Source organism: Strigops habroptila, chromosome 2 (assembly GCF_004027225.2).
Source record: "Strigops habroptila isolate Jane chromosome 2, bStrHab1.2.pri, whole genome shotgun sequence".
Lineage (NCBI taxonomy): Eukaryota > Metazoa > Chordata > Aves > Psittaciformes > Psittacidae > Strigops > Strigops habroptila.
Genome location: NC_044278.2, coordinates 28,887,374 through 28,914,856, shown reverse-complemented (window position 1 = coordinate 28,914,856; position 27,483 = coordinate 28,887,374). Strand labels below are relative to the sequence as shown.

Sequence of the window (27,483 nt, the reverse complement as noted above, 5' to 3'; positions counted from 1 at the left end):
ATCCGTAAAATTAATACTTGTTTAACTATGTTTTGTGTATAACTGAAATAGTAACACAGAACGGGTATTTCTCTCCCCTCTCCCCATTCATTCTGGTTCTTACCTAGTAGCTTCTGCTGAGGAGGCATCAGTGATGAAAGACACTGACAGCTTCCTACATGGAGTTGGAAGCATCGAAATTTAGTACTTCAAGGATGGCTGTAAAAGTTTATGACTCTATTTATTTTTAGCAGCAGAACTTGAGGTAATGTTTTGCCTAGGAAATACACAATCTGGCTGTTTGGAGGAGGCAAGGTGCCTGTCCCGCAGAGCCTCAGTTCAGGCCATGAAAGACAGAGGTTTTAATCTCAGCTCTGATTCAGGCCTTCAGCATGATGCTATGATTTCTGCAGGAGTGAAACACAGATAATAATGACTTTTCTTGTTTGATTTTGTTTTCTAAAGTGATCTGATACACCACAGTACATGGCTGGGTGAGAGCCATGAATTAGTCCTAAATAAAACACATAAACAAAAGTTTATTTAAACCCAAAGCTATAATTAAAAATCATAATTGCCACCTGACTGTGGAGGTCTCTGAACTCCTTAAGCAACTCTTCATGGTATTGAAATCTGAGGAAAAATGTTCTCTAAGGCTGTGTTGTTTTCCTTCAGGATGAGTCTAAAGCTGCTCTAGTCTAAACTTCCAGTTCCATGGTTGTGTTTTGTCCATTTTGCTAATTTAGGTGCCATGGCTATTTCTTTTTTTTTACCTTCCATTGCACCAGCAGAGCTGTCTGAACAATTGACATGGTGAATTTCCTCTAGAAACTGATCCACGTAGGAAAAAAACCATGGAGAGACATGCATCTCTTCCCTTCCCCAGCCCTCCTGTAATTTTCTGATCCAACTCACCCTGTGACCGTAAGCAGGCTGGTGCAAGAGGTGGGAACGAGCAGTTGGGTGAGAAGGTAAATTGTGAAGCAGCGTTTGCCACCAGCTGCGTTATGGTCTCTCGCTCAATCAAGATGATCTGAGGGTGCAGTGCACAGGACAGCTGGTCTGATGAGCGGTTTGCTGCAGCATAACCGAGCTCTTTTCACCCTCTCTGGCTGCCTGCTTCTGCTGCTTCCTTTGTACTCTCTGTGGTGATCACTTCATCCCTCAGTGAGTTAGTTTAGCTCACTAAGCTGGCAGAAAATATTTCCTTTATAAGTGTATACATATATATGTATATTTACTTTACTGGGTTAGTTACTGTTGCAGTATTAACTTTCCAGTGTTATTGTCTACCTGATCCAAGTGACTGAACACCCTTGGCACACACAGGAGGGAGAGGGGAGGAGAGACTGGAGGTGGAGAAGTTGGTGGGACCAATGGGAAGCTGCACCAGCAAAGGGCAGTGTGAAAGACCAGTTGGTGAACCTGCAGCTTGCGCATTTCAGCCTCTGGTTCCTCTCCAAGCTTGAACAGGGTCCAGCAGTTGGCAGAGATTCACCGAGAAGGCCAGCTTGGAGCTCACCTTGTGTGTGCTGAGATCTGTGTGCACTCATGACGCACAGCGGACTCTCAGTCATAAGGAAATTACTTAGCCTGCTGATTATAGCATTAATTCAGAAAGCAGAAGGGCTGGGTTCAGCCTGAGGGGGTTTGGGACCACAGCACCTGGCTGCTGGTGAGTTTGGGAGCCAAGTAAAGGATGGCAGGTTCCCAGGAGGGAGACTATGGCAGCAGCCTAGCTGTTGAAGATGGAAGTAGGAAGTTCTAGGGTTTGGCTTTTTCTCCAATCCATTGTTTCAATTTAGGTCTAAACGGTCCTGACTGCTAGAGCTAGAAACTAATACTACACTCAGTGGGGTGGCAGCTGAATTGCACAGCCTGCCCAGCTTTGTGTTTTTCCTGTCCCCTGTGAATCGTTGTTTCTTTTTCTTCTCCTGCCTAACTTCAAGAGGAAGTACGAAGCCAGGTGATAAGAACTCTATTCCAGGGACTGAGGGCGTGTGGGTTTGAACCTTCTTGGTGACACTGAGCTTGGGTTCTTTGAGTTTGGGGTAAGCGCTGTCACTGCTGGGCCATTTTTTAACCTAAGCTCTAGGAAAGGCAGAAGTTAAGATGCTCTGGACAGGGACCATGTCTTTTGTATAAAGAGACTTGAATGCCTGTGTCAGGTTTCCGGAATCCCAGTGTTGGGAAGCTAAGGTATTTCAGCTTTTAAATAGGCTAAGGTTAAGTGTTATGCGTGCAGTAATACAGTAGATTGTTGCTGCCTGAAAGGCAGGTCTTGCCCTCGAATTTTTCTGCTTGGATCTGGTGTCCCATCCATGCACTGTTAGTGTCTCTAGACCTTGGCTGATTGCACTTCAAGCCAGTTCAGCTTACAGAAATCTGGTTTGGATTCTCCCCCCTCTCCTCCCCAGCTTAGTTTTATGAGATCTCAGTGAATTGACTATACTCACGTCCACTCTGGTGCCAGTACAAGGAAAGGGAAAGTGTGTCTGGGTTCACAACATCCCTTTCCAATGGCAACAAGGTATATGAATGGGTCTAGCATTAATTCAAGGGTAAATGTTTGCAGGAAGTGTGAATCTGCTTGAACAGCAAGTACTTTTTAGTGAAGGTCAGAAGCTCTTTGGATGCTGCATAGTGCAACATTTTAAATATACCCATTTGTTACCATTGTGACTCCAGCCTCAGCTCAGATATTGTTGAAACTAAGACACTGAAAGTATTTGTTAAAAAACTACTTTGTTTCAAGGCACCTTTTCACACAGGTTTTCAAGTTTTGGTGTATTTGGCTCGCCAAAGCAAAACACACTCCACCAGGTCTCTAAATCAAGGAGCACAAAGAAAGCCAACAGTATTGGAGCTTAATTTAAGAAATAAAAAAGACACTATCTGAAGCAGTGAGCTGCCACCAGTCCTGCCCTTTACTGTTTGCACCACACTGCATAGCTCTTATTTTAATTGCACCTTTTTACTGCTTTAGTTAGGGGTGAGGTAATAAGGCAACAGCTTATTATGAGACTCCACCTAGTTGAGATAAAACACTTAGGTAACTTGCACCACACATGATATGAAACTGAAACTTGGGAAGAACTTGCTTAAAGAGTTTACATTTTCTTACAGAGTTATCTTCATAAATACAACCAAGGAGCTGAGTTTAACACCCAAATCTGTGCACAGGATCAGTTTTAGAAGGAGTCAATGGCTGCTGTCCCTTCCATGTTAATAGGAAAGGGGCAGCAACTGAGTTAGTAGCCTCTTCTCAATTCTACCTGTATTTGAAATCTGAATGTGCCTTGTGGAGGAGTCAGAATGGGGAAAGCCATGAGATACTGATGGGTTTGCCTTCCTCACTTTTATTTTCTCTGCTCCGCAGGCTCTGACCTATTGGAAGATTTGCCCATCTTCTTGGTGAGCCTTGCCTTTCGTGGAGGATAAAGGTGTCTAGGCTGATGCTCGTTCTCTGCTGACTTACTCCTCTGGAAATCGACTTGTCTTCACTCTATCCTCATGTCCTCTCCACTTGGATACACTGAGTGATCAGCTCATTTTTGCTTTCCTGTTCTTACTTTGTATAAGTTCATTTTTCCTTCTTTACAATAGCAAACAATGGTTGCTGAAGGAAATTATGCTCCATGTTCTGGAATTTTTAGGGATTTCACCAATTGTTTCCAAAAAAACTGAGTTTGTGATAATCCTCGCAGAAGAAATATCTAGCTTGTGAATGGCTTTAAGTCTTTTGAGAACAGATTTTTTACTCTCGTATTGGTGACAAAATAAAAAGAAATGTTGCCTCTTGGAATTTCGGTTTTTGATGCAAGATCTTGCTGGGCAGCAGAGGGCCTACATGACATTTTTCTATGTCAGTGCAAAAAAAGAAAGGCTGCCACTGCTAGATTTGAGCCTCCTAAACTGGGATTGCCACCAGAAGTTCTTCTCAAGCTGCATCCCTAAATAAAAGTTGCTAGGATACCACTTGTGGGATGCACAAATAACACTGACTTTCAAAACAAATGGCTGAAACTTATTTTTTGCTCACACTTTGTTATAAATTGGTTACATTTTGTTTGAACATATGCTACATGGCTTGTTCATTTTACTTGCTCCCATATAAAACTTCATGCTGTATATTATTAAATTTTTTTTTAGCTGACAGTAGTATTAGAATATGTTACTTCAGGGCAAAACAGGAAGTGATTCTTTGAGTGAGTTGCCAGCGTGGTGAGTTACTTTAGCTGGCAACAGTGTCACTGGATCTTCAAGCCTGTCCTACTATTTTTAAGCACTAGGCTTAGTGGAGCGTGAATGTGCATCATGCACCTTGTTGTTTCATGCTGTTGATATACATAGGACTATACCTAGCCTCATTTTTATGCATAGCCAAAATACATTTTTAGATAAGAAGAGAATGTTTACAATCTGAGTAGCAAATAGATTTTAACTGCAAAAAATGCCTGGGACAGTTCAGAATTCATTTTGCATGTTTAGAAACAACAGGATGCGCTGCTTCTGCTCTGCAAAGGTTTTGCTTTTCACTCCTAGACCATCTATCTGTATGCAAGTTTCTGTCCCCTCTTCCCAGCTGGAATGGCTGGTCAGGTCTTTCCTGTTCATTGGCTAGCTGCGCAGTGTCGTCAATGGGGGCGGTAGTACTGGGCCAGGGGTACTACATTTGAACAGGAGGCTGCTTATCTCCTTTCTCTTTGCACATCTGAACTCTTGAGCACTACTTTCCTCAGACTGGCCGTGCATAAGGGAGGGTAAGTATATTCTCTGTTTGGATTCAAATCTCTGCATGCAGTTCTGAGGTAGTTGTAAGAAAATTAGGTAATGTGTATAGTTCAACTTATTGTTGATAAAATTGGCCTCAAAAATTACTATTTAATGATGACTGTCTCTGGGCAGCACTGGAAACATGCTTGTTTGCTTTAACTTTAGTGTAGGAGATAGCTGCCTGCTACATGATAAATGTTTATTCTTTTATATTACATTCTTCTTTCCTAGGTTAGTTATTTTTGCCTTTATCTAAGTCATCCCTTTGTTGTAGCCAATCTCTTAATCTTTCATCTTCTCTTTTTGCTTGAATTCTAATACCAAAGAGGCTTAGTGTAACTTGGTGTCCCACGTATGTATACCATAACTGGTAATTTTTACCCCATGGGTTTTTTGGTTTTATTGTTTTTATTGTAAATAATCCTGGAGTTTTGCAATTAAAACATCTGCAACTTTGCAACATGTATCTCTTGTCAAACACTGTTGATTAGAAAGTTACTGATCTCCAGCCTGAACCTCCAATTAAAGTTTAACTCCACTGTGTTTAGTTCATAGTGAACAACATGTGTGGGCTCTTCCTATCTAAAGTTTATTACAGTGGGCTTGGATTTAAAATTCAGGCTCACCATACACATTGCATAGCGCCCTCAGAGCAGAAGTTGTTTCCTCCATAGTCCAGATCCTCAGGAAGGACAGGTTTCTTCAGGGTCAGAGCTATCAGAGCAGCTCTATTCAAGTCAAGCTGTAGCAGCTGACATGAGGGAGAGGCACATGTCCCTGCCTTATCATTTGGCTAAAAATTTGCTTTCTATCATGTCTTTTTGCTTTTCTTTTAGAAATCTGTTGTTTGGTGGTTTTGTATTTTTTTCCTTTTCTTTTGCTTAATATGTGCTATTTTGTTCTAGTCATCCTCTCTTGTCCTCCCTCAAAGGAGGGGACTGCAGAGGAGACTTGACTTTTCACTGCCTTTGGAAATGGTGCTGTCATCTGTGTGTATTCAAGCTATGATATGTGTCAGGGTTTTTCCTGAGCTCACCTTGGGAGGCACTGTACATGTTGGCAAGCGCAGTTCAATGACCAGCTGCTTAATGGAAGAGGCACAGGGATGAGTGAGGGTTGTGTGTTACGTGTGCTGGGATTACAACAAGGAGACTGGTTGTTCCTTTTGACTAAGATTTTCACCTGGGTTGCATTCCTCCTCCTGATGAATGGATGGTGATGTCTACAGGGGAGGGACACATCACACCCCTTCACTGGGCAGGCAAAGCCCTTTGAATAAATTGTGCCATTTTCAACACAAAACTGATTTTGTTTATTCTCATTACTCAAAATGTTTAAACCATTTCAAAAATAGGTTTAAATAGGTTTAGATTGTTATTTTGCATAAGTTAAGGTTTAAAGCTTTAGATTGTTTGGGGTTTTTTTTGTGAGTGGTGAGTGCACGCCGCACTTGGGCTTAGGACCACCTGCCAACTTGTAGCTGCTCACTCTTTGCTCCACTGAATAACTTCATTGGGGAGCATTTGACTTTTGTGAATAAAACTCTCACTTTAACCAGTGCAGTGGCATCGTTTGTATGTGTAATTTATGTATGGTTGGACAAATGTGACTCTAACAGCTTATTCTTTGAATAGTTTAGGAGGTTAGGCCTTGCTTTTCTATGAACTCCAAATAAACACATATGAGCTTATTTTATAAATTATGTACTTTATTCATTTATTTAGGATTTTCTGGATTCCAGTGGGGTTTTTTCAGTGTAAGCAGATTCTCCTATTCCCTTGCTAGCTCTGTGGTATCATTGTCAGGATAGCAATTCTGAGGTGACGTACGTCAGTAAATATGTAAAGAATACACATAGAAGTAAATATATCTTAAAAAGCAAAGGCTAACTTTCAAAACTGTTCAAAGAAAAAATTGTAATACTGACATCAGTCCAATATGTGTAGGGTACATGTACACATACAGATGACGTAGGGAAGGCAAAACTGAGACAGTTCATTTCATTTTTGTGACCATTTTGTTTCCAAACTGCTGAAAAGGTTTTGGACAGTTTAAAATTGGAATGAACTTACAGCCTTTATTCAAACATCTGCTTTATTGAGGCCAAGACAGCATTAATGTGTTTTCCTAAAACTCAGTGGAATGGGAGAGAGGGTCTCCCCTGTTGTTTGCCTTGTGGTTGTTCTCTCCTAAGGAAAGCCAGAGCTGGAAGTTGATTTCCCATTCGGCTCTAAACACTGTAATACTGTGTTCATACAGTTAGTTCATCAGAAGGGCTTTGCCCTTTGCAGACTTGGATTCACCAGGAATTTCTATGGGCCTGGTCACTCGTGTTTTTCCTGTATCACAGACTTCTGTATAACTTGGAGCAGTTGCCAATCTAACTAAAGGAAAACCCAAGATGGATTGCTCTGCAGGTTAATTCTGTGTTCTGGAGCAGTTCAGTCTTTGATGTTTAATTTATATCACATCTGATTAAGTCAGTTATGCATTGTCATATACATCTCTCTCTTTCTCTCTCTCTTTTTTTTTTTTACCAACAAAACCTTTATAGAAATATCATTGCCTGAAGCAAAGTAACATCCATCTCTGTTGTGAACTGCGTTGCACCCAGTGCTTAAAACTGTGCTCTGTGTAGCTCTTGCTTTCCTAACCTCATGCAGCTAATTCTGGCTGTTTTGCTTGTGTTCTGGTTTTATGCAGACTAATGGCTGATCGAGTGCTTGTGATTGGCAGTGGAGGGAGAGAGCATGCGCTGGCCTGGAAGTTGGCCCAGTCTCCACATGTAGAACATGTGTTTGTTGCTCCAGGAAATGCAGGAACAGCTGACAGTGGAAAAATTTCCAATTCAGGTAAAACCCCCCAAATACCACTTTTAAATTTGATAACCAGTAAGTTGTTCTAGTCATTGATCTGAAATCACAGCTAATGTGAAAGGATTATTACTATCTTGTAAGGTTTTGGACATGTGGAATAGAACATACAGATGCAGTTAAGAATTAAGAAAATCTGATTTTATATTATCTCAGTTGTGATATCTAATCCTTTAGGTTTGGGGTTGGCGGATGCAGCTAAAACTCCCATCTATCTGATGCACATTCCTACAAGAATCCAGCTCAGGACAGATAGCTGCTGTGGTTCCCAACTCCTAGCAGCTTAGCAGGGAAGGGGTGGTGGTTGGTGGTTTCTCTTGGTACACAGTGCAGTTCAGTAACTGCTCAGTGAACAGCTGAAAAGTGCCTGAAGCAAATGTCAGCACCTAAAGTACTAAATTCACTACTATATTCTCAAGTGTATGGAAGCCCTGTGATCCCTACAAACTTTGATGAGAATACTTTCTCACCTGAAATGTTCCACCATAGGAAAATGTTCATTCCTTTGTCTTGGTGACCTTAAGAAGTTAAGGTTATTTTCAGATGTTTCTTTCTTTGTACTGACTGCCTGTTTTGAGCTTCTAGCTTAATGTGTTAAGCTCTGACTGGCTGTATTTGAGATTATTCATAGTTAGTGGTTTTGAGAAATCAAGCTGAAGGTATTTCAAATTGAGCATCCAAAATTATTGCCACATTTAAAAAAATACTGGTCTTAAGGTGCTTGCCTGGAGGCACAGAGTGAATCAGTACAAAACCCAGTGTAATTACTCAGAATCCTGTTTTGTGTCCTTTATATAACAGATCCTGAATTAGGTACTTGAAACAACCAACTAAAGTTTCCACTTTAAAACATGTGATAACATACAGAGTTATAGTTAACACAGTATGCATGTGAACATAAATTATATACATCAATTTTCTGCATTCTTACTTGCATGCAAGTAAAATATTTTTTTTGTTACCATCTCATGTGGAAACATGAATCCTGTCAGATTGTTGTACAGCAGGTAATTATATTTAATTCCATTGGAATGCTTAATTACAGGCTGTCTAAATAACTTTGTCCTTAATTTCTTTGACTAGTCACAATATTATAAGGTTTTTGTTCTATTTGGCCTCTGAGGAGCAGGTCCAAGGAAGAGCCTGACAGGAAGGTCATACGTTTCCTTCTCATCCCAGAAATTCAAACAAAAATCTTTACCCTTGTGCTAAATGGAGTCAGTGCCAGCCTGCTTGGCCTGCGGAATGTTAATTGCAGTATTTCTTCTCAAGTGGTGTCTTTTAAAAACTGCTGCGCTTTTCTTTCACCTTGTTATTCCATAAAAAATACTGTACCCTCAACAGTGGAAAATATTTGAGCATGTGCGTAATAATGCTTGAGCCAGGTCCAAAAATATTTTACTGAATCTTGTACTAAAATCTTTTCTACTAGGTTATGGGTTCACATGTATTTTGGGAGAGAAATCCTCAGCCAACCAGGAGGCAGGCAGAATCTAGAATTTGTGAAGAGTTTGACTTCTTTGTTTTTAAGAAAACAGTTTGTCTTATCTGCTCAGGCATTTTAGTTCTATCATCGCGGTCTAGATTTTAATGCAGGGAAAAAAATGGAGAACAACTCTGCAGAAGCGTGTGAGCCCTGTTAGATTGTGTGAGCCTGGGCAACAATGTCTGTGAAACTGCTACCATTGTTTCTGGGGTTTTTTGATACAATCAAGATTTGTCTCTGAAAGTTCATCCTCCTCTCATGGCTCATGAGATTGCCTTTAATTAGCATTGCAACTCTGGTTCTCAGATGGTTTCTGAAATACATAATGGTGAGCTTAAAATTATAGACTTCAATTTTTCAAACGTGCCTGTATGTAAATAAAAAAAAAACCAAAACCAGTTTTCATGGTTAATCTGAGTCAGTAATCATTTCTGACAGTAAAGACAGATTCAGGTTGAGTGACTAAATATAGTTTTAATTTATATTTAATTAGCATGGCAGTTTTGGTGCCAGAAGTGTACAAAAAGGCTTGCTGAATCCGGAGATAGATGTATGTGTGTCTGTGAATGGACTTCAGCATCCTGACACCTCCTTCAATCACATTACAGCTCTCAGTATAACTTCTACTCTTTTAACTTTAAGCTCTAGCTTTGAAAGCCTTGGTCCAAGGTCCTTCTGTTTGGTTCAAAAGGAATATTTAGGTGGTGTTTTGAGACGTGAAACACAGCTACAAAAATATCCCCTTTCAGTTTGTATCCTGAGGAAAATTATGTTTGGGGGAAAGTTAAAATTATGTATTAACAATGTGATTTGTTACTAGGACATTTCCACATCATGTAAATCTTATGCCATATTCACTAGTAGATCAGACCTGAGGCAAGACAATTTGGGATTTAAAGTGCAATCACCTTACAGGCTCTTTCCTTTCCCTTCTCCCCTTCACATGGATTATTCGCGCAGGGAACAGGGGTCATCCCTCTCCAGTGGCCCACCAGAACTCCAGCTCTCTTCGGTTGTGATCTGCTGTTCTCTAGCTGCTTTCACAACACCCCCATGGGACTGAAAGACAATATTGACCTTTGTGTTAATCAGTAGTTTAAATCCAAGTGTGTTAATGCTTTTGGTTTTGCTCTCTTGTGAGCCAGAAGTCAACTGACATAAATTGCACAAGGAAGTCAAAGGCTTTTGCTTCTCCTTACATAAAATATTGGTGGAACAATATAATTGAACTGTTAAATAGGTATCAATGAGGTAATTTGTATTAGTGTTCAGTCTATTTCCCCCCCCACTCCACCCAAACAGGGTAAATTACAACCACAGTGTGGGTTTCAGATAGTTGCTTTTATGCCATCTCTTAGGCAGAAATAGCTTCTTCTCTTGTGGAAGCAGGCAATTTAGTCATACAGGATTGCAGGAGCACAGTGGGCACTGACACAAAATCGTGTCTGTCTGGCAGAAGCAGCTGTATCACTGCCTCTCCTTTTGTTTCTTATTACTTCCCTGGAAACTAGCTGGAAGAGACCATCAGCTTCTGGTGTGCTTGGCAGTACAGTTACTAAGAGGACATCACAGACCAAACTTAAAAGGAAGGTAGTCCAGCTGCAAGGAGGGTCTGTGCTGTGCTGTACCACGCTCCCTTTGCCAGCTTTGTGCCCTGATGTGTTAGTCTCCTCCCCGCGGGGTCAGCCAATCCACGCCAGGCTGCGCTCACTGCTGGTTTGGCTGTTCTGGGTTTGTGTTCCCATCCTCTGTAAACTTTGGCTTTATTTATTCTTGATAAAAGCAGTGGAATTGCATTGCCTTTGCGTAAATTTTTTATCATGACACTTGTCATTGTCTTTCGTGCAAGCTTTTTCCTTTGTTGACACAGTTTTTGGCATTCCAAGAATTGTCATATTAAATGTTTGTTTATGGAAAGATAATGTTCGTAAAAGCCTAAGACCAGATAACCTTACCCATAATTACAGTACCTGCCCTTGTTAAGTTCAGCCTAATGTAATAAAAAAGTCTTGAGATTCCCCTTTGTTTCTGTGGAGTCAGTTTAGTGTGGCACTACAGAAAGAAGGAAAAGAGAAAAGAAAGTAGTTGCAATCCCACCACTAGCCACTTGTACCTGTCCCTTACATGGTACTGGCATGAACATGTGTAAAGCTTCATGGTGACCCTATTCAGGAAGGAGACTGGCTGAAAAATATATATGGTTTTTTTCCTTGTGAGTTGTTTTCACTTGGATCCTTCACAATGCCTCTTGTGGTGGCAAACAGGATGTTCTTAGAGATGAAACAAGATGTTCTTAGAGATGTATGGCAGTGTAGGGGAACTCAAAATTGTTTTTCTCACCTTCAAGAGCAAAGTGGGTTGACAGTGCATTTCAAACCACAGCTTTTGCTTGGGGACTTGAGGGTGTATTTTGGTCTAACCCTTGCATGTAAGTCTATATATTAGTGCATACCTCACTCTTCCAGATGCCTAATGACCTGCCATTCAAGAATGTGAGACTGGGGAAAGTGCTGCTTCAGGTGTTATGTGATAATACAAGTGCTAAGCAATAGTAATGAATCCAGTTTTACCACTGTTGTGTATTTTTGGCAGCTATTTCAGTCAGCAATCATGCTGTGCTTGCCCGGTTCTGCAGAGATCAGGAGATCAAGCTGGTTGTGGTTGGCCCAGAGGTTCCTCTTGCTGCTGGTAAGAGAAAGCAAGCTAAAAAAACCCATAGTCTTCATAATTTATGAAGAAAAATAAATTTTAGTCCCTGTCTTCTGTGCACCACTGAACAGTATCTCAGTATCTTCAGTAGGAACGGAAACAGATTCTCTGTGTCAGTTTCCTTGAAATTCAGGGTTGTAGTGTGATGAAAATGAATTTCTGAAGGGTATTGTGTGAAAAATATAACACTTAAAATAGCCTTAAGTGTTCAGGTTTTTTTTAGGTGCTTGGGATTAGTAGAAGAGGTATCAAAGTGTTTCCATATAGGAACATTAACTAGAGTTTTGGTTTTCCTATGGAGTTTTCATTTTTTCAAATAATAATAATAATTTCAGACTTGGTAAAAAAAAAACCAAAAAAACCAACCACAAAACCACAACGTTTATAAACATGCTGATATTTTTTCTGTTTTAACCTTTCACACAATCAACAATTGTCATCTTCACAAAAGACTAATGCCAACTTTTTAGTTAAAAGCTGTAATAAAACAAGGGGAGATTGTCATCTCTTACTAAACGCAGCAGATCTTCTTAGCCCCAGATATTGCAGGGTTGCCTGCTTCTGATTATAGTGAAGAATGCATCTAAAATAGGCACTGGATAGATACATGTGGCTTATTATTCGTGATATACTTGTTCCAATAAATCAGTGCGTCTGCAAGACTTGGACTACCTGACTCCTATAAATAATATGATGATTTATGAAACTTTTCTGTGTTGTACTTTTTAGGGATTGTTGATGACTTGACAGCAACTGGAATAAGGTGTTTTGGTCCAACAGAAAAGGCAGCTCAGCTGGAGTCCAGTAAGAGCTTTACCAAAGCCTTTTTGGATCGTCATGGGATCCCAACTGCGAGATGGAAATCTTTCACTGATCCTAAAGCAGCATGTAGCTTTATTAACAGGTAAAATTCTTGTCATTTTACAAATAGTTCTTTTTACAGCAGTGTGCTAGGTATCCAAAGCAAACAATCAAATGATTACTAATATATCAATACTTTTGGCTGCGATAGAACATCTGTAAAGGTTTTAAAGGATAACAACACTATCAAATTGCAGTAAGTCTGATAATTAAATGGTTCTTATTTGCTACTTTAAATGAAAAGAAAATTCAGTGTTCAGTTTACAGGAGAATATAGGACAAGCTTTTTTATTTATTTTTTTTTTTTTACAAATTGTCTACTGTGGAAACCCAGCTTGCAGTCTTGTAGTCATTTGTTCTGCCTTCTTTATACCTTTTTTCCATGAATATAAATTCTGCATTGGAGACTTACTCAGCAAATGCTGTTCTACTCTTCAGAATACAATCCAGGTGATCCAAAAATGATACGTCAGTAAATTATTAAAAGGAAGGCAACCTTTCAGAACGGTAAGGAAATTCAGTGATGGAGAAAAAACCAGGAAGCAGAAATCCCTCACATAACATTATCCAAATAGCATAACAAGAGAAGCCTAGTGTTTATCTGTGTGTTATTCAATAAGGTAAAATGGTTGCTATGAAAACTTATAAATATTTTGATTTTTCACCTATTTGAAATGTTCAAAATGTCTACAAAATATATTTGCAATACAGAGCGTTTATGGTGAATCCCTCTTCTCTGTCTTTGAAGTGCAAACTTCCCTGCTTTAGTTGTAAAAGCTAGTGGCTTGGCAGCTGGCAAAGGAGTAATCGTGGCTTCAAACAAGGAAGAAGCATGCAAAGCTGTTACTGAAATCATGCAGGTTAGTAGAAATGTCATGCACTAACTGGAAGAATTCTCACACAAAATAAGTTGTTAACCATCTCAGAATCTCAGAGATATTCTTTATTTCTGTGTAACAGGAACTTGGCTAATAGGCATCAAATCTTTTACCCATTATGTGGACAGCTATGAAGTTTTGTCATATTTATTGCTTGAGGAAGGGTACTCTGAGGCATAGTTTGGGCTAAAATAGAACCATTCTTAAAGAAAATCCACACTTCCATATGGATTGCCTGTTCCATTTGAGCTGCTGCAATCAAACAGGTACTACAGCACTGTAACAGTAACACTGTGATTGACCTGGGTCCTGACAAGCAACATCAGCTTTAGGACTGCAGCCACACAGCACTTAAGCGTGTAGTGAAATTCCAATGGAATTATTTCAAGTAAAGTGTACATTTAGGTACATATTTAACAAATACATTAGGACTATCAAAATCTGAAGAGAAGCGAAATGAAGCAATTTCATCTGAAGAGCTAGGAACATAGAGCTGGAAAATAAGATACATACAGATCAGGTCCTCAGCTGGTGTCGGCAGCACAGCATCTTACAATGCAGTGGAGCTATCTTAATTCATAGATGTTATTTGACACTTGTGTTTCAAGAGTCCGAATACAGATAGGGTCTGCCTTCACATTTTGGTGTGTGTGTATGATTATTGGACAAATATATGTCTTAACAAGTGGCCCAGTGTCTTGAACAAAAAAAGAAAAGTATGTCAGAGAGTCTTACAGATCCACAAAATTACCTTGTCAGTGTAGGTTGGTTGTTTTTAGTTTGCCTGAATATGCAGTCAGTGTTTAAACATTGCGTTGAAATATGAAAATATTGCCCTCTTCCAATGTATTCCGTAGAAGGTCACATTCTTATAAAATAAAAGTTCAGAATATAGACTTAATGGAGATTGCTATTAGTCTCAGTATAATGGGTGAAAACTTCAGAAGCTAGAGCATGAGGAATTGCTCAGTAAGTCATAAATACCATCTGTAATTTAAAAACATTGACACATAAAATCTGCATTTATTTAGGAATAAACAGAAAAGAGGATCAAAGATTTTACCGTTTTTGACATAACCAGGGTGGAGAATGGATTAATAGTCTCAAAACTGTGCTGATTTTTTCTTGCTGTAGTAGAAATATTTTTTCTTGTTGCATTTTGAATAGTTTAAAATAACAAAAACAGAACTAAAGAGATTTTGGTTTTACTGTAGGATAAGACTTTTGGCACAGCTGGGGAAACTGTTGTTGTTGAAGAACTTCTTGAAGGAGAAGAAGTTTCTGTAAGTGTGCATCTCACTGTAACACTTTGATTATACCTGTTCTAAACTATTTAGGAAATACTGTATAAGTACCTACAGCAGGGAGGTGTAGGATTTTATTACTTAAAAACAGTTATCTGTTTATAAATTTAATTATATTAATTGAAGACAGCTGTGTTAAGAGCCAAACATCCTGCAGTCTGTTGAAATAATTAAAATTGAATGAAGGTAACTCAAACAGTAATCAACTCTTGCCACATGGAAAAAAAAATCAAACCTTAAAAATTTTGAGTGTCATTGAGCTTGCAGTTCTGTGTTAGTATTTCTCTGACAGCAAAGACAGTATAAGATGTCCCTTCCCTTCCACACTGCTACCTCTTCACTATTTTTTGCCTTTGATTCAGTTATACTAGTTACCTCTTTGTGAAGCTACAACCTAAAGATCATTTTTCAAAGAAACCAGCACCACCACCTTACATGTTTTCTGAGTTCTGGTTTAAAGGCCAGTGCCATTTGAATCGGTACATGTAACAGGATGGTGAGGTGCAGAGCAAGGCAAGGAGTGCTTGGGAGTAAGGGAGGATGGGGACTTCATTTAATCAGCTTTGCTGATGAAGGAAATATGTTGAACTGCATGATGAGGGAGCAGTAAACTCCTTCGGAGCAAGGGAACAATCAGCTCAAGACAGGCACCTTCTGGATCCTTTTTAATGAGTTTCATTGCCATAGACACTGCAATGTGGAAGTGCATCTGGGGACAAAGGACCCGGAACCAAAGGCTGTTGAATGTTTTGACAGTGTTGATTTACTCTACAGATGTAGAAAGAACATTTTCTTCATTTTAAACTGATTCAGTTCATTCGTTTAAAAAAGTATATCTGATGTAATTAGTGGAGTGTGAAGGAGAAAAGGAGAATTTAGAGCCTGTGTTTTGAGGTGTCTGAGCAACTTGACACCTGCTTCACATAAAGTAGAACAGCCAAGTACCAGCTCAGGTTCCCAACTCCTGGAGCTGGAATTGACTTATGCTGGATGTTTTGAGCATTCATCTTGAAGGTGGTGGTATTTATAAAGCAAGCAATCATCTCCAACTGTTGCCAATCTTTGCATCGTCTGTTTTCCTGCCCGATATGAAGAAATCAGATGTGCAGGTCATCCTTACTCCTTCCTGGTTGGCTTGACCTGTTTAGGAACTAAGGGATTATCCAGATCTTCATTCTGTGGTGGAAAATACATAATGCTCTTAATTACTCCTTAAAATACTAGCAGACTTACTATAAAAAAACACAATAATATAAACATGCAGTTTAAAGGGGTTTTTTTCCGTGATAACTGACAAAAATATGAAAAACGTGCTGGTTGCTTTGGCTGTCAAAATAATTCACCTTCCAAAAATTATTATAGTTTTTCATATCTTAATATTTTGGCATTTTCAGGTTATGTAGGGAAGTCCTTGTTTGTTTTTTTAATTGGCATCCTAAAACGTTTTGAGTACAGCTAGCAGTAGTCCGGTCAGTGAAGATTGTCATCCAGGTTCAGAAGATTCCAGAAGGCTTGTTATTATGAAGATAAAGAGGGTAAAAGCATCTGCTATATAAGTGATTTATAAATAATTAAAAATTCAATAGTTTTATCAAGGAACAAGAAATCTTGACAGGAATGTAATGCCTTCCTTCCAGGGCAGGGAGTGGAGGAAGGTGAGGGAAGAAATAGCTTCCATCATGAATATTTTAAATATTTTTTTAACCTTTTTCGTATTTCCTTTCAGTACAACTACTGACGTTATGTTGTAATTTTTATATGTTATATTAAAGGTAATTTCCATAGGAAGGTCGTACAAAATGAGGCACTTCTTCCTGAGGGAAAAGTGAAATGTTTGGAATGCGTAGTTTGTTTTATCTATAATATCTATTGCAACACTGAAAATCAAATATATTTGTAGTTTTTGTGCTTTAATTTTAATCATACACTGGAGTTTTAATTACTCTCCTTGTTCTCTAGTGCTTATGTTTCACTGATGGCATCACAATTGCTCCCATGCCTCCAGCCCAGGACCACAAGCGATTAATGGATGGAGATGAAGGCCCTAACACTGGAGGGATGGGAGCTTATTCCCCAGCACCTCAGGTAAAAACGTATTTATAAGGAGATATTCCCCTACAGCTGTGCTGCAGCTCTAGTATGGAAAGCATGTGTGAATTTTCAGTTCCACCAAGATGAACAGAAGGAAGTGGAAAGGTGGATATGTTGTTATTTCTGCAACCTTATATTTTGATTTGGTTGTTGGTTTTTTTTAATGTTATGAAATACAGGTCATTGGAACCAAGTGCTTAAAGCCACATTTTTATCTTGTGCCAAACTAAGGCAATGATGAATTTTGTTGTGGCTTAAGGTAGTTTGGTTTCTATTAGGCAAGAAACTTCTATTTGCAAAAGGACTTACTTTGTTTTCTCTAAACCTATGTCATAGCCAGTGATTTTTCCTTTTTTATTTCAAAAAAAATATGGGGTATATTCTTCTATAAAGCTATTAATTTTGTTTATTGAATAAAATAACATTGCTTATTGATCACTGTACTTTCCAAATGTGATTTGTCTTTGGGATGCCTTATCTAAATTCCAGTCTGTGCAAATGGTTTGTTCCAGTGAAGCCAGGCTGATTGCTTACACATATAGATCTAAGCATGGAAAAGTGTCTGAAGAAATGCAAATGGTTGTTTTAATACTGTTGTCTGAGGAGAGAGAAAGAAATACTAGTTTTCTATGAAAAACTAGTATGAAACACTTTGGAGTGAGCAGGACACCAAATATTCTGCTTGGTTCTTAAAACCACTAGCCATCAGAGTAGGAAAAATCATGCACTCCCTTTTTTACAAACACTGTTTTCTAATCCTGTTTTATTAGATTTCTAAAGATTTACTGAAGGAAATAAGAGATACTGTTCTTCAGAAAACTGTTGATGGCATGAGGAAAGAAGGTGTCCCCTATTTTGGTATGTACAAAAGTTTGGGGGTTTTAATCATAAGGAGGAGGACTTTTTTTTTTTTCACTTTGTCCTCTTCATAGGCCTAACTCACCGTGTAAGTTAAGGAAAAGAACTTTGATTTATTTGGAAACTGGGTTTGGTATCAGAGACTTGATTTAGCATCCATTGAAATCAATGGATATAATTTCATTAATGGTGGATAATTGTCAAGTAAGGAAGAACAGAGAGGAAAACATTTGAAAATAAGCTGCAAAATTGTAACCACAACTATTTCTGCCTGATTTATTTTTAACACTTCTCAAGTGTCAACATCCTGCCTTTAAATGAGCACAGGTGTCATCCTTTTTAACACTATTATGAATATGAAACAAATGACCTATGCAGTTGCTGAGATGGCTTTTTATGTAATTTTTATTTTAGGCGTGCTTTATGCTGGGTTAATGCTTACCAAAGATGGACCTAAAGTTCTCGAGTTTAACTGCAGATTTGGTGACCCAGAATGTCAGGTGAGTTATTTTGTAGGTAGATACAGTTTGGCATTATGGGAAGAGAAAAGTCTGTTACCATCTACTATTATTCTTACCTAACTTTCAGATGAATAATTAGCTGATGGAGATTTAAAATATTTGGTTTGTTTACTCAAAACAGAAGGTCTGTTATGAAATTGTTCCATTGCAGAGATTTCAGCAGGTTATACTCAAAGATGGGCTTTGCAAGGGTGAGCTAGAGTGAAACTCAGCACTTTCCTATCTTTTCTGGAATGGACTTGAATTATTTTTTTTACTTTATTAAAGAAGTGAACACTTCTTTTCCCCGCTCTCTGTTGACAAGTGGAACAAACCACTTCATTTTAATTCTTCAGAACAAATAGGGTTCTTTGTTGTCTACTTTTTCTCCTCTGTATGTAGCAGATCTTTTACCTGCTGAAATTACCTTCAAGGAAGAATATTTTTAAAGGTACGCAGATTATGCACACTATGCATATATGTGTTAAAATACACTATGCAAACATATTTAATTTTTACAGTTGCATTAGTATTTTTAAAAGGTCAGTGAGATAAGATGTAACAATGTACATTGTTTTCTTTAATTTGCTAATCTCTATTTTTGTAGGTAATTCTTCCACTGTTGAAAAGTGATTTGTATGAAGTTATGCAAGCAGTTATCAATAAAAAGTTGTCTAGTTCCATGCCAGTGTGGTTTGAAGACAGTGCAGCTGTGACAGTGGTCATGGCTAGCGAAGGGTATCCAGGAACATATCCCAAGGGTTTGGAAATAACAGGTGAATATAGCATGAGAAACCACAGAAGTCTGACTTCTCTCCTGCCCTCTCTCCATTCTCTCTTTCGCTGGATGAAGGTGAATCAGTGTGACACAGACACATAGAAACTTGTAGATCTTGTGGCTATGGGTCAGGAAAAGATGGCTGAATTTTCACGCATCAAAGTTTATTGTTAATGCACCCATCATATTTTCAGTTCTCTGCACTATATTGTTAAGTTCTCTAGCATTTCTTTAATATGTGTTACAGTAAAGTAGTTCTGGAGTGATCACTGATTCTTACATAATGATGCTGATGTGTTTTGTGGTTTGTATGTCAGTGAAGTATAAAATCCAGCTTGAGTTAGATGTTGTATGCAGATGTCTCAGTTAAATATCTCTCTCTCTGAGCATACAAGTAGCAGACCTGTCTCTCCACAAAATGTAGGTTTTACAAATTTATTCCCATTTCCCAGCATGATCACACTAAATTTGGTTGTGGTTTCTAGACACAGTCAATAAGGGCTGAATATCTATTAATTGTAATTTAATAGAGGATGTTCTAATCAATTTATTTTTCTGACTTTATTTTCTTAAACAACAATCACAGGACTTTCTAAGGCTAAGCAGCTAGGATTGGAGGTGTTCCATGCAGGCACAGCCCTGAAGGATGGCAAAGTGGTGACTAATGGAGGAAGAGTCCTTACAGTAACTGCTATTAAAGAGGATCTAATGACAGCACTGCAAGAAGCCAACAAGGGAGTAGCAGCCATACACTTCAAGGGTGCCATTTATAGAAAGGACATTGGTTATCGGGCTATAGCTTTCCTGAAACAATCCAGGTAGATATTTGAAATATTTGAAATGCAAATAAGTGGTGTAAAAGGGACTTAAAGACCTCACTAGTTGATATTATGTATAACTCTAGACAGGTTTTAACTACCATCCTTGTAAGCAATCTAAGCAAGACCAACCAAGGAAAGAACAGGCTTTTTGATGGCTCTCTCATCCATGTTCTTATTCTCCCAAATCTGAGTTAAACTACACTGACAAGCATGTAGGAATAACTCATTTTCACCTAATATGAAGCATATCTGCCTGCCTATGCTTCAATAAGCTCAAAACATAACTTTTTATAATAGAGTATTTTTTAGTCTATGCAGCATATTAGGAAGAGTGCCATTTTTGCTGCCAGTATATACTGATTAGTATATTGTAAAAGTATCATCAATAAACTTACTAAATGAACAAGGGTGTTTGTATTTAGTCTTCTTTCTCTATCAAGTGCTGTGCATCTTCTGAGAAATTTCTGTGAAAATGTGCAATTAGTAATTGTGTTGTAGTAGAAAAAAATTCAGGTCAATGTGTAAGGCAAGACAAGAAAGTTCTTTAATGAACAGTTCTCTAAAACACTGAGTTCATGGGCCATAGCCAGTGAGCTTCTTGACTGGAGTGCCTGTGTGCTGGGAGGATCCCTAGCTTACAAAGGGAGCTCCTGGGATCTGTGCACAGTCAATGCTTGTTTCACTGTCCTTGAGTCTGCACCGACTTTTGCTCAGACATCCTAAAATTGGAAGAACAGACAGTCAAGCACGTTTCACTTCAGACTCTGTGTTCACATAATTAAGGAAGAGTGATGGTTGGCTCTGTAAAGCTGGGGACACACCGCATCTTGGCAGCTTTGCAGGATCAAGTCCTATGCATTTCACTTTGTGGAAAAATCCAGAATATTTATTTAATAACAATATTCAAGAAAATTGAAAAAATTACAGATTTATTTGAAGAACCAAAGGATATACCATGCTTTTAAAAATAAGGTGAAAATATGGTGAATATTTATTGTGTCCAGACTAAAAGGGCCTGACTTTGGTCTCTTGTTATTGCAGGCTAGCATTTCCTTGAGTCTTATTCACAGGCTGAACAGCTGCTTCTTACAATTGTTTTCCCCTTGGAAATCATTGAGCTGTGATATGAGTGCAGATACCTTTGTATTTTCCTGGTAGCACCACTCTTCAGCCAGTTGTTTTGTTGTATTTGTCCTTGTTAATCAACAGTGTGTTTCACCCTTTGAATTTAAACTTAAGACTGAATCACATCAATGAGAGAGCTAAAATCAGTATAAACTTAGAACAGGGATGTACCAGGTAGCCTGGTTCATGCCACTGACAGTGTAGAAATAACAATTGCTGAACTGGAGTGAGGTAAGTGTGATACAACTAAGAAGCAAGTCATTACTTTCACTATCTCCAAAATGAAAATATCCTTCTCTAAATATGGGATGGTCTTAATGTCCCCAGTCAGTCATATGGACAGACAAATGACATACACCAATTTATACTGTTTTCTTTGTTGTATGGCTGTATGCAAAAAAACCACCTGGAGTTTACAGACATTTTTTTCTAGATTGCTAAAATGGTCCTTAAGAATTTAGGTCTTTTTAAATAAACTTTATGATATATACTTTAACAGAAAGTCCATTTAAGTGAAAAAGAGGTGTGGTTGGTTTTGTGGTAGTGTCATTTCAGGTGATAAAGAGAGGCAAGTTGCAGTTGTAAAACTCTCAAAGTGTCATAGGGGACTATTTATTTATGTGATACTTCTGTGTTGGAAAGCTAACTTGAGTTAATCCTGCAGGGTGCTGAGGTGTTCTGATTTAGCAGTGCATTTTTGTATACATTTTGTTTTGGTATTTGACCGGACAGAGTATGATACTGATGCTCTGGTGCTGTCTTCAAGATATCTGGAACTATTTGAATACTGCTTACGGCAGACTTTCTGTGGTGCAGATCCATGAAGTTTTGTTTCTTTGGTATAATACTTCCTATCTTCAGGCCAGGTTCCAGACAGCAAAAAGATTAACCTTTGAGACATTGAACCTGCCCAAAATGAGGGCTGCAATACTTAGAAATAATCTTCCATGAGCCTAGTTACTGTCAAGCAGGAAAATAGTGGTACTTGACAGCAGAATAGGATTCCGAATGGTTCATCCCCTTAGTGATGCAGTGATGTAAAGAAATAAATTGTATTTTAAAATATGTTTGCGTATTTAGTAATCAATTGCTGTAACAGTATTTTTAACTTCTTCCAGAGGCCTAACTTACAAAAACAGCGGGGTAGACATTGCAGCAGGGAATATTTTGGTTCAGAAGATTAAACCCCTAGCTGCAGCCACATCAAGGTCAGGTAAGACTTGTACCTTCTATTCCTGTTTCAGTCACTTCATGGCAATGAGGTTTATAATTTGATCTTGATCTTGACACAAATGCTCATATTTCTGTGTTCTGTGTCTTGCTAGATTACACAAGAAATATCTGTGGTAAGCAAATGCCAGTGATCTCTTCAAAATGTGCTTCATTAAGTTTACAGATTTTATTCACAAAATTACTCTAAATTGTACGTCCTGAGTGTCACGATGTTAGAAAATACAGTTCAGCCCTCTAAAAGGATAAATGCAAGCAAAAACTCTATCATTTTTCATTACATCGATTATTATTTCTTGCACAGTAAATTATATATTTTTTGCATATGAATGTTTAAAAAGGTGTACAAAATGTAGAATTCCTCAGAGTTACTATCCATTGCTTGAGACAGATACGGAAGACGCATCTTTGCTTGGTTAAAACAGAATCAGTTCAATCCTTTTTTCTGTTTTGATCTCAGGCATATCTTGCTCTAGCAAGCCCCTGCAATTCTTTTGATAAATTTAAAGTATCATTCACTTATGAAATAAACATTTTACTTCAAATTAACTGAGAACCTTCAAATAATGTCAGTATACATAGAAAAATATAGATACATGCACACATACTAGTACAACTAGTCATTTCCTAGCATTCATAGTATTTTCTACTCATGTTTGGTTCACTCATAGGATTTAGCCAGTTTTAGTTTTAAGGTTACTATACTTACCTATCACAACCAGTCTTAGGGACAAGGAGTCTTAATATACTGTAAGTAGCAGTATTGACAAAGAGATAAGAAATTTCAGTTGGAAAATGCCTAGAGAGCATCTTTTCCCAGGAAGCAGTGGGCTTCAATCTGTTACTACAATTTCTTTTCTGGTTTTTGTTGTTGTTGTTGTTTGGTTGGTTTGATTTGGTTAGTTTGGGTTTGGGTTTTTTTGTTTGGGTTTTTTTTTTTTCATAAAAATACTAAGTGCAAGGGTGAAATGTATCAGTCATAGTAATTATTGAATGTTCAGTCACAAAGTTTTGTATTGCCTTAGGTAATGAAGAAAAAAGACAAAGCAACTGTGAGCAGACGAAGAGCTCCCATGCCTCTGTGAAGAGGGTCTAAATGTCAGAGAAAAGATTCCTGCTGACATAGCAAAATCATGTTGACAAATTTGTGTTGGAGATCCTGGAGAAAGCCATGAAAGTAAAAATTTGCTGTTTTCTTGTTTTCTGGCTGGCAGGCTGCAAGGCAGAACTTGGAGGGTTTGCTGGCCTCTTTCATGTGAAAGCAGCTGGTTACAAAGATCCTGTCTTGGTATCTGGAACTGATGGCGTTGGCACAAAACTCAAGGTAATGTGAAAATCCATGTAAAGGAAGGCAAATAACACAGAATGGAAAACGTTTCAACAGAAAATTCTAGTTGTCTTTTAAAAATACCTATTTGTCTTTCTAAAAAGGGTGTGAAAAATGAAATTGCCCTTCTTCAGGCAAAATAATTAAATATACATTTAACTTATGGCATGTAAATAGCCATACTTGAAATTATGATTAAAATAACTAATTTTTAATATTAAGTACGGAATTTGGGACTCCATTAGGGTAGAGTCTCCACCCTCAAAAAGGTTATTCAGGGGGAAAAACAATTATACAGTTGCTATTGTGTTTATGCAAACTGCAATGAAACCCTTTCCAGTCCAGTCCCCTTCCATAAAGTGCCTTTTGTACTTGCCAATTAAGAAGGTAACACTTCCTAAAATGAAATGTTCGGGGAGGCTCACAGCGATGATGAGAAATGAAGCTGCTCCTCATAAAGGAGGAGCAGGAGGAACAGCGTGATTTCAATCCCCTTCCGTTGCAGGCTCTCTGCTTGCGTTTCGGTTTCTCAAAGCTAACCAACGGGTTCCCTCTCTCTCTCGATGTGTTTTGCAGATTGCACAAGTGTGTAAGAAACATGACACCATAGGTCAGGACCTGGTTGCCATGTGTGTGAATGACATCTTGGCTCAAGGAGCAGAGCCCCTCTTCTTCCTTGACTATTTTGCCTGTGGCAAACTTGACGTGGAAGTAGCTCAGCGTGTCATTGGAGGAATAGCTGAAGCTTGCAAAAAAGCAGGATGTGCACTTTTAGGTATGAACATGCTTTTTTGAAGGATACGAAAAATCTTTTGCAATATATTTGTAATTGTTTTTAATGTGTTTGTTTTCCTGCTCTACTGACGAATCTTAGAGGAGTGAAAACAAACCCCAGAGTGTCATATGTCTTTGCTGTCAGAGAACGTGATCTCTACTGGAAAGTGACAGAACTCCATACAAATGTTGCCATTAGCTCTGGAAGTTGCATATAAACTTTCTTATTAGTATCTTTTTATTTAACTTTGTAACTATAGCAACTATCTAGAAAACTAACAATTCATATATTTTAATCCTTTGTATTTTTCAAGTAGATTTTAAAACATGCCAAATAGGCTTGTTTATCCTTTATCCTAAAGGAAATCCTCTAGTTTTCCTCTGGAAACTAGATTTATATGTGTTACTGTGCAAGCACCTGTACCTGTGTGCATACATATTATCTTTTAAATCTCTTGGCTGATTTTGACCCAATTTAATAGGAAAGGTAGAGATCTTGCAGCTGTTTTGTCCCACAAGCTTCATAAAACTAGAAAGCTCAAGACTGTCCTTATGAATGCAACAAAAGCTTTGGCTGGACCTCACTACTTAAAACACAGACATTAACCACGAGACAGAAACATAAAACAGGTTTCACTAGTTACAAAACTAATAGAAAAACTATTTGTCTGCTGAAGATTTGTTTCACCAAGATGAGCATATTCCAAGATATTAATTTCAAATTTAAATATTTTCCTTTTCAACCCTGTAATACGAATACATAATACATTTTACTAAAAAATACGTATATATTCTGGTATACAGTAATCTAGTTATCCATGAAAATGATACAATATTTGTCTTCTTGAATCTCAAAAAATACAGCTTTAACACTGTTCAAATTCAACTCAATAAAAATATTTCTAGGTCAGTCAAAAATACATTCTTTTGTAACAGGTTTTAGTTTATAAAAGGAGTACAATGCAGGGTTAAATTTTAGAAATTGAAAATAGAAAATAGAAAATGAAACCCAGAAAGTTCTGTTTCCTCACATGATTTTTGGTTTTCCTTCTTTTTATAGAAAAACAGACATGAAGAATTGCTGTGATTTTTCAAAAATTACCTTTAATTTGAGAGTAAAAATGACTGTTCAAGTGTCTTACATTAGATACCACTTTATAATTTGTAATACAGTAATTCTGTCATTTTTTTCTAATTCTTTAAGAAAGTTAGTAACAAAAGTCTTTTGTAAGTGGGAGTGTGTCATTTTGAGGTAGCTTACAAGCTTTGAACAGGAGGCTGTTTATGTTCTGGTTTAATTTTTTCTGCATGAACTATTAGTCAGCTTTATATTTTTCTTAAGGTGTTCTCTCAGTTTACCCGATATAATCAAACCATTCATACTTCAGCATAAGTACATGTTATGTGAAATCTTGGTATGGAATTACTTACTGAAATGTCAAGGTTCTATTTCCAGCTGGAAGACTTTAGAATTACAAAGGGCTTTGGATGTTTTAAGTTTGTTACTAGAGAACAATTTCTCTAGATTGTAAATGGGTTAGCAAATATATTTTTGTGCTAATATAAAATAAGTCCACTGAACTTACAAATAAAACAACCATGATTTGTTTTCCAAATTTCTGGCACTCTTGGAAAAGAAGGGACAGAGACGATGCAGTAACTCTGAACCTAAGGAGGAAATGCTTTCCTGTAGCCTGGAGCATCGAAATAAATTTCAGTTTGGGCTCCAGCTTCACACATTCATCTCACTGTGCACACACACAGCATGTCTTTGTATAGCGCCATCTCATACAAGTCTCGTTTGAAACATGTTCCTAAATTCCTACCTTGCATTTCTGCAATAGCTGAATATTCAGCTCAACCACCTTAAGCTCATCAGACCACTTGATAGCAAGGTACTGAAAGGCTTATCTACGTGCTTGGGTTTGCACAAACATTATTAAATACAGATTTAAACAGATGTATCTAAGCAAATGTACTTTGCTTTTAAAGCTGGTTATAGCAATGTTATGTAGGAACCTGGAAAAACTTCCGGAGAATCTAGTATTGAGCAGTGCCAATCACTGAGCACAAGTGCAGCTTCCACCATCACTCATGTACATTTGGAGCCCAAACAGTGATAATGATGACCAGGTTGTGGGCAAGCAGGATAGCACTGTGTTCAAAATCTTTATGAAGGCAAGTGAGACTGATAGTTATGTTGTTCCTGGGATGTCCTTGTATGAATTTCTTGTATCGCTTCTATCTTGTAGGTTTTACATGGAGAATATTAAACCTGACAGAAATTTGGAAATATGAAACACTAAATATGTGGTTTGATTTTAAAATGTGAATGCACATCAATTTGATACTGGTTGTCAGAGTGAGGGAGGAAACATTCTTTCCCAATATGGAATTGCTTGTTCAATTGAAGGGCCTGTGACAAGCATGTTTTTAATTACTTTTAATGTTTGTTAATGTAATTAAAATTAAAAAATTACTCTGTTAATGCCTTATGAGTTTAAAACTGAAAAATTGCATGCCTCCTGGTCCCATTGGTTTTACAACATCCTCTTTCTCTTTTTTTGGTTTCCACAGGAGGAGAAACTGCTGAAATGCCAGGCATGTATCCACCCGGAGAGTATGACCTGGCTGGCTTTGCTGTTGGTGCAGTGGAGCGAGGGCAGATGCTGCCCCAGCTGGAGAGAATTGCTGATGGCGACGTGGTCATTGGAGTAGCTTCTTCAGGGGTTCACAGCAATGGGTACAGCCTTGTAAGGAAGATTGTGGAAAAGTCATCGTTTGATTTCTCTTCTCCGGTTGATGTCTCTGGTGATCAGACATTAGGTACCACTTATATCACACAGTTTCTTGCATTATAACTTGAACTTCAGAACAGGCAAATGTCACAATTGTTTTATCTGTGCTTTTGCTTTTGTAAGTTTTCTAAGGTACTAAAAAAAGTATTAACATGTTTTTGTTTTCTTTTTTCCCATGAATCACATATCCAGGAAAGAAATCAAGGGAGGGGGATAAATAACTAATTCATATGCAGAGAAGTAGAACATTGTGGTTCTCTCTGTGGTACAATGCTCATTAGTATCCAGCAAATCAATATTTTGACATTTCCTCAA

The 27,483-nt window shown here is 38.0% G+C and overlaps 1 protein-coding gene across 5 annotated transcripts in view; it reads left to right on the top strand.

Annotated features, from left to right (window-relative positions):
- The window catches only part of LOC115601471 (trifunctional purine biosynthetic protein adenosine-3), a 37,729-nt gene that overhangs the window by 730 nt on the left and 9,516 nt on the right, over nt 1–27,483 (top strand). Inside the window, exons 1-16 of one of the 5 annotated variants that reach the window (XM_030471521.1) lie at nt 1,959–2,030; nt 3,359–3,393; nt 7,459–7,607; nt 11,707–11,802; nt 12,553–12,727; nt 13,433–13,544; nt 14,777–14,845; nt 16,826–16,951; nt 17,728–17,815; nt 18,230–18,315; nt 18,923–19,091; nt 19,680–19,911; nt 22,158–22,252; nt 23,484–23,593; nt 24,173–24,371; nt 26,948–27,196. In XM_030471521.1, coding sequence (XP_030327381.1) covers nt 7,463–7,607; nt 11,707–11,802; nt 12,553–12,727; nt 13,433–13,544; nt 14,777–14,845; nt 16,826–16,951; nt 17,728–17,815; nt 18,230–18,315; nt 18,923–19,091; nt 19,680–19,911; nt 22,158–22,252; nt 23,484–23,593; nt 24,173–24,371; nt 26,948–27,196 — 1,951 coding nt within the window. In that variant the 5' untranslated portion in view covers nt 1,959–2,030; nt 3,359–3,393; nt 7,459–7,462. The other 4 variants (XM_030471511.1, XM_030471540.1, XM_030471501.1 and 1 more) reach the window with 4 other exon arrangements.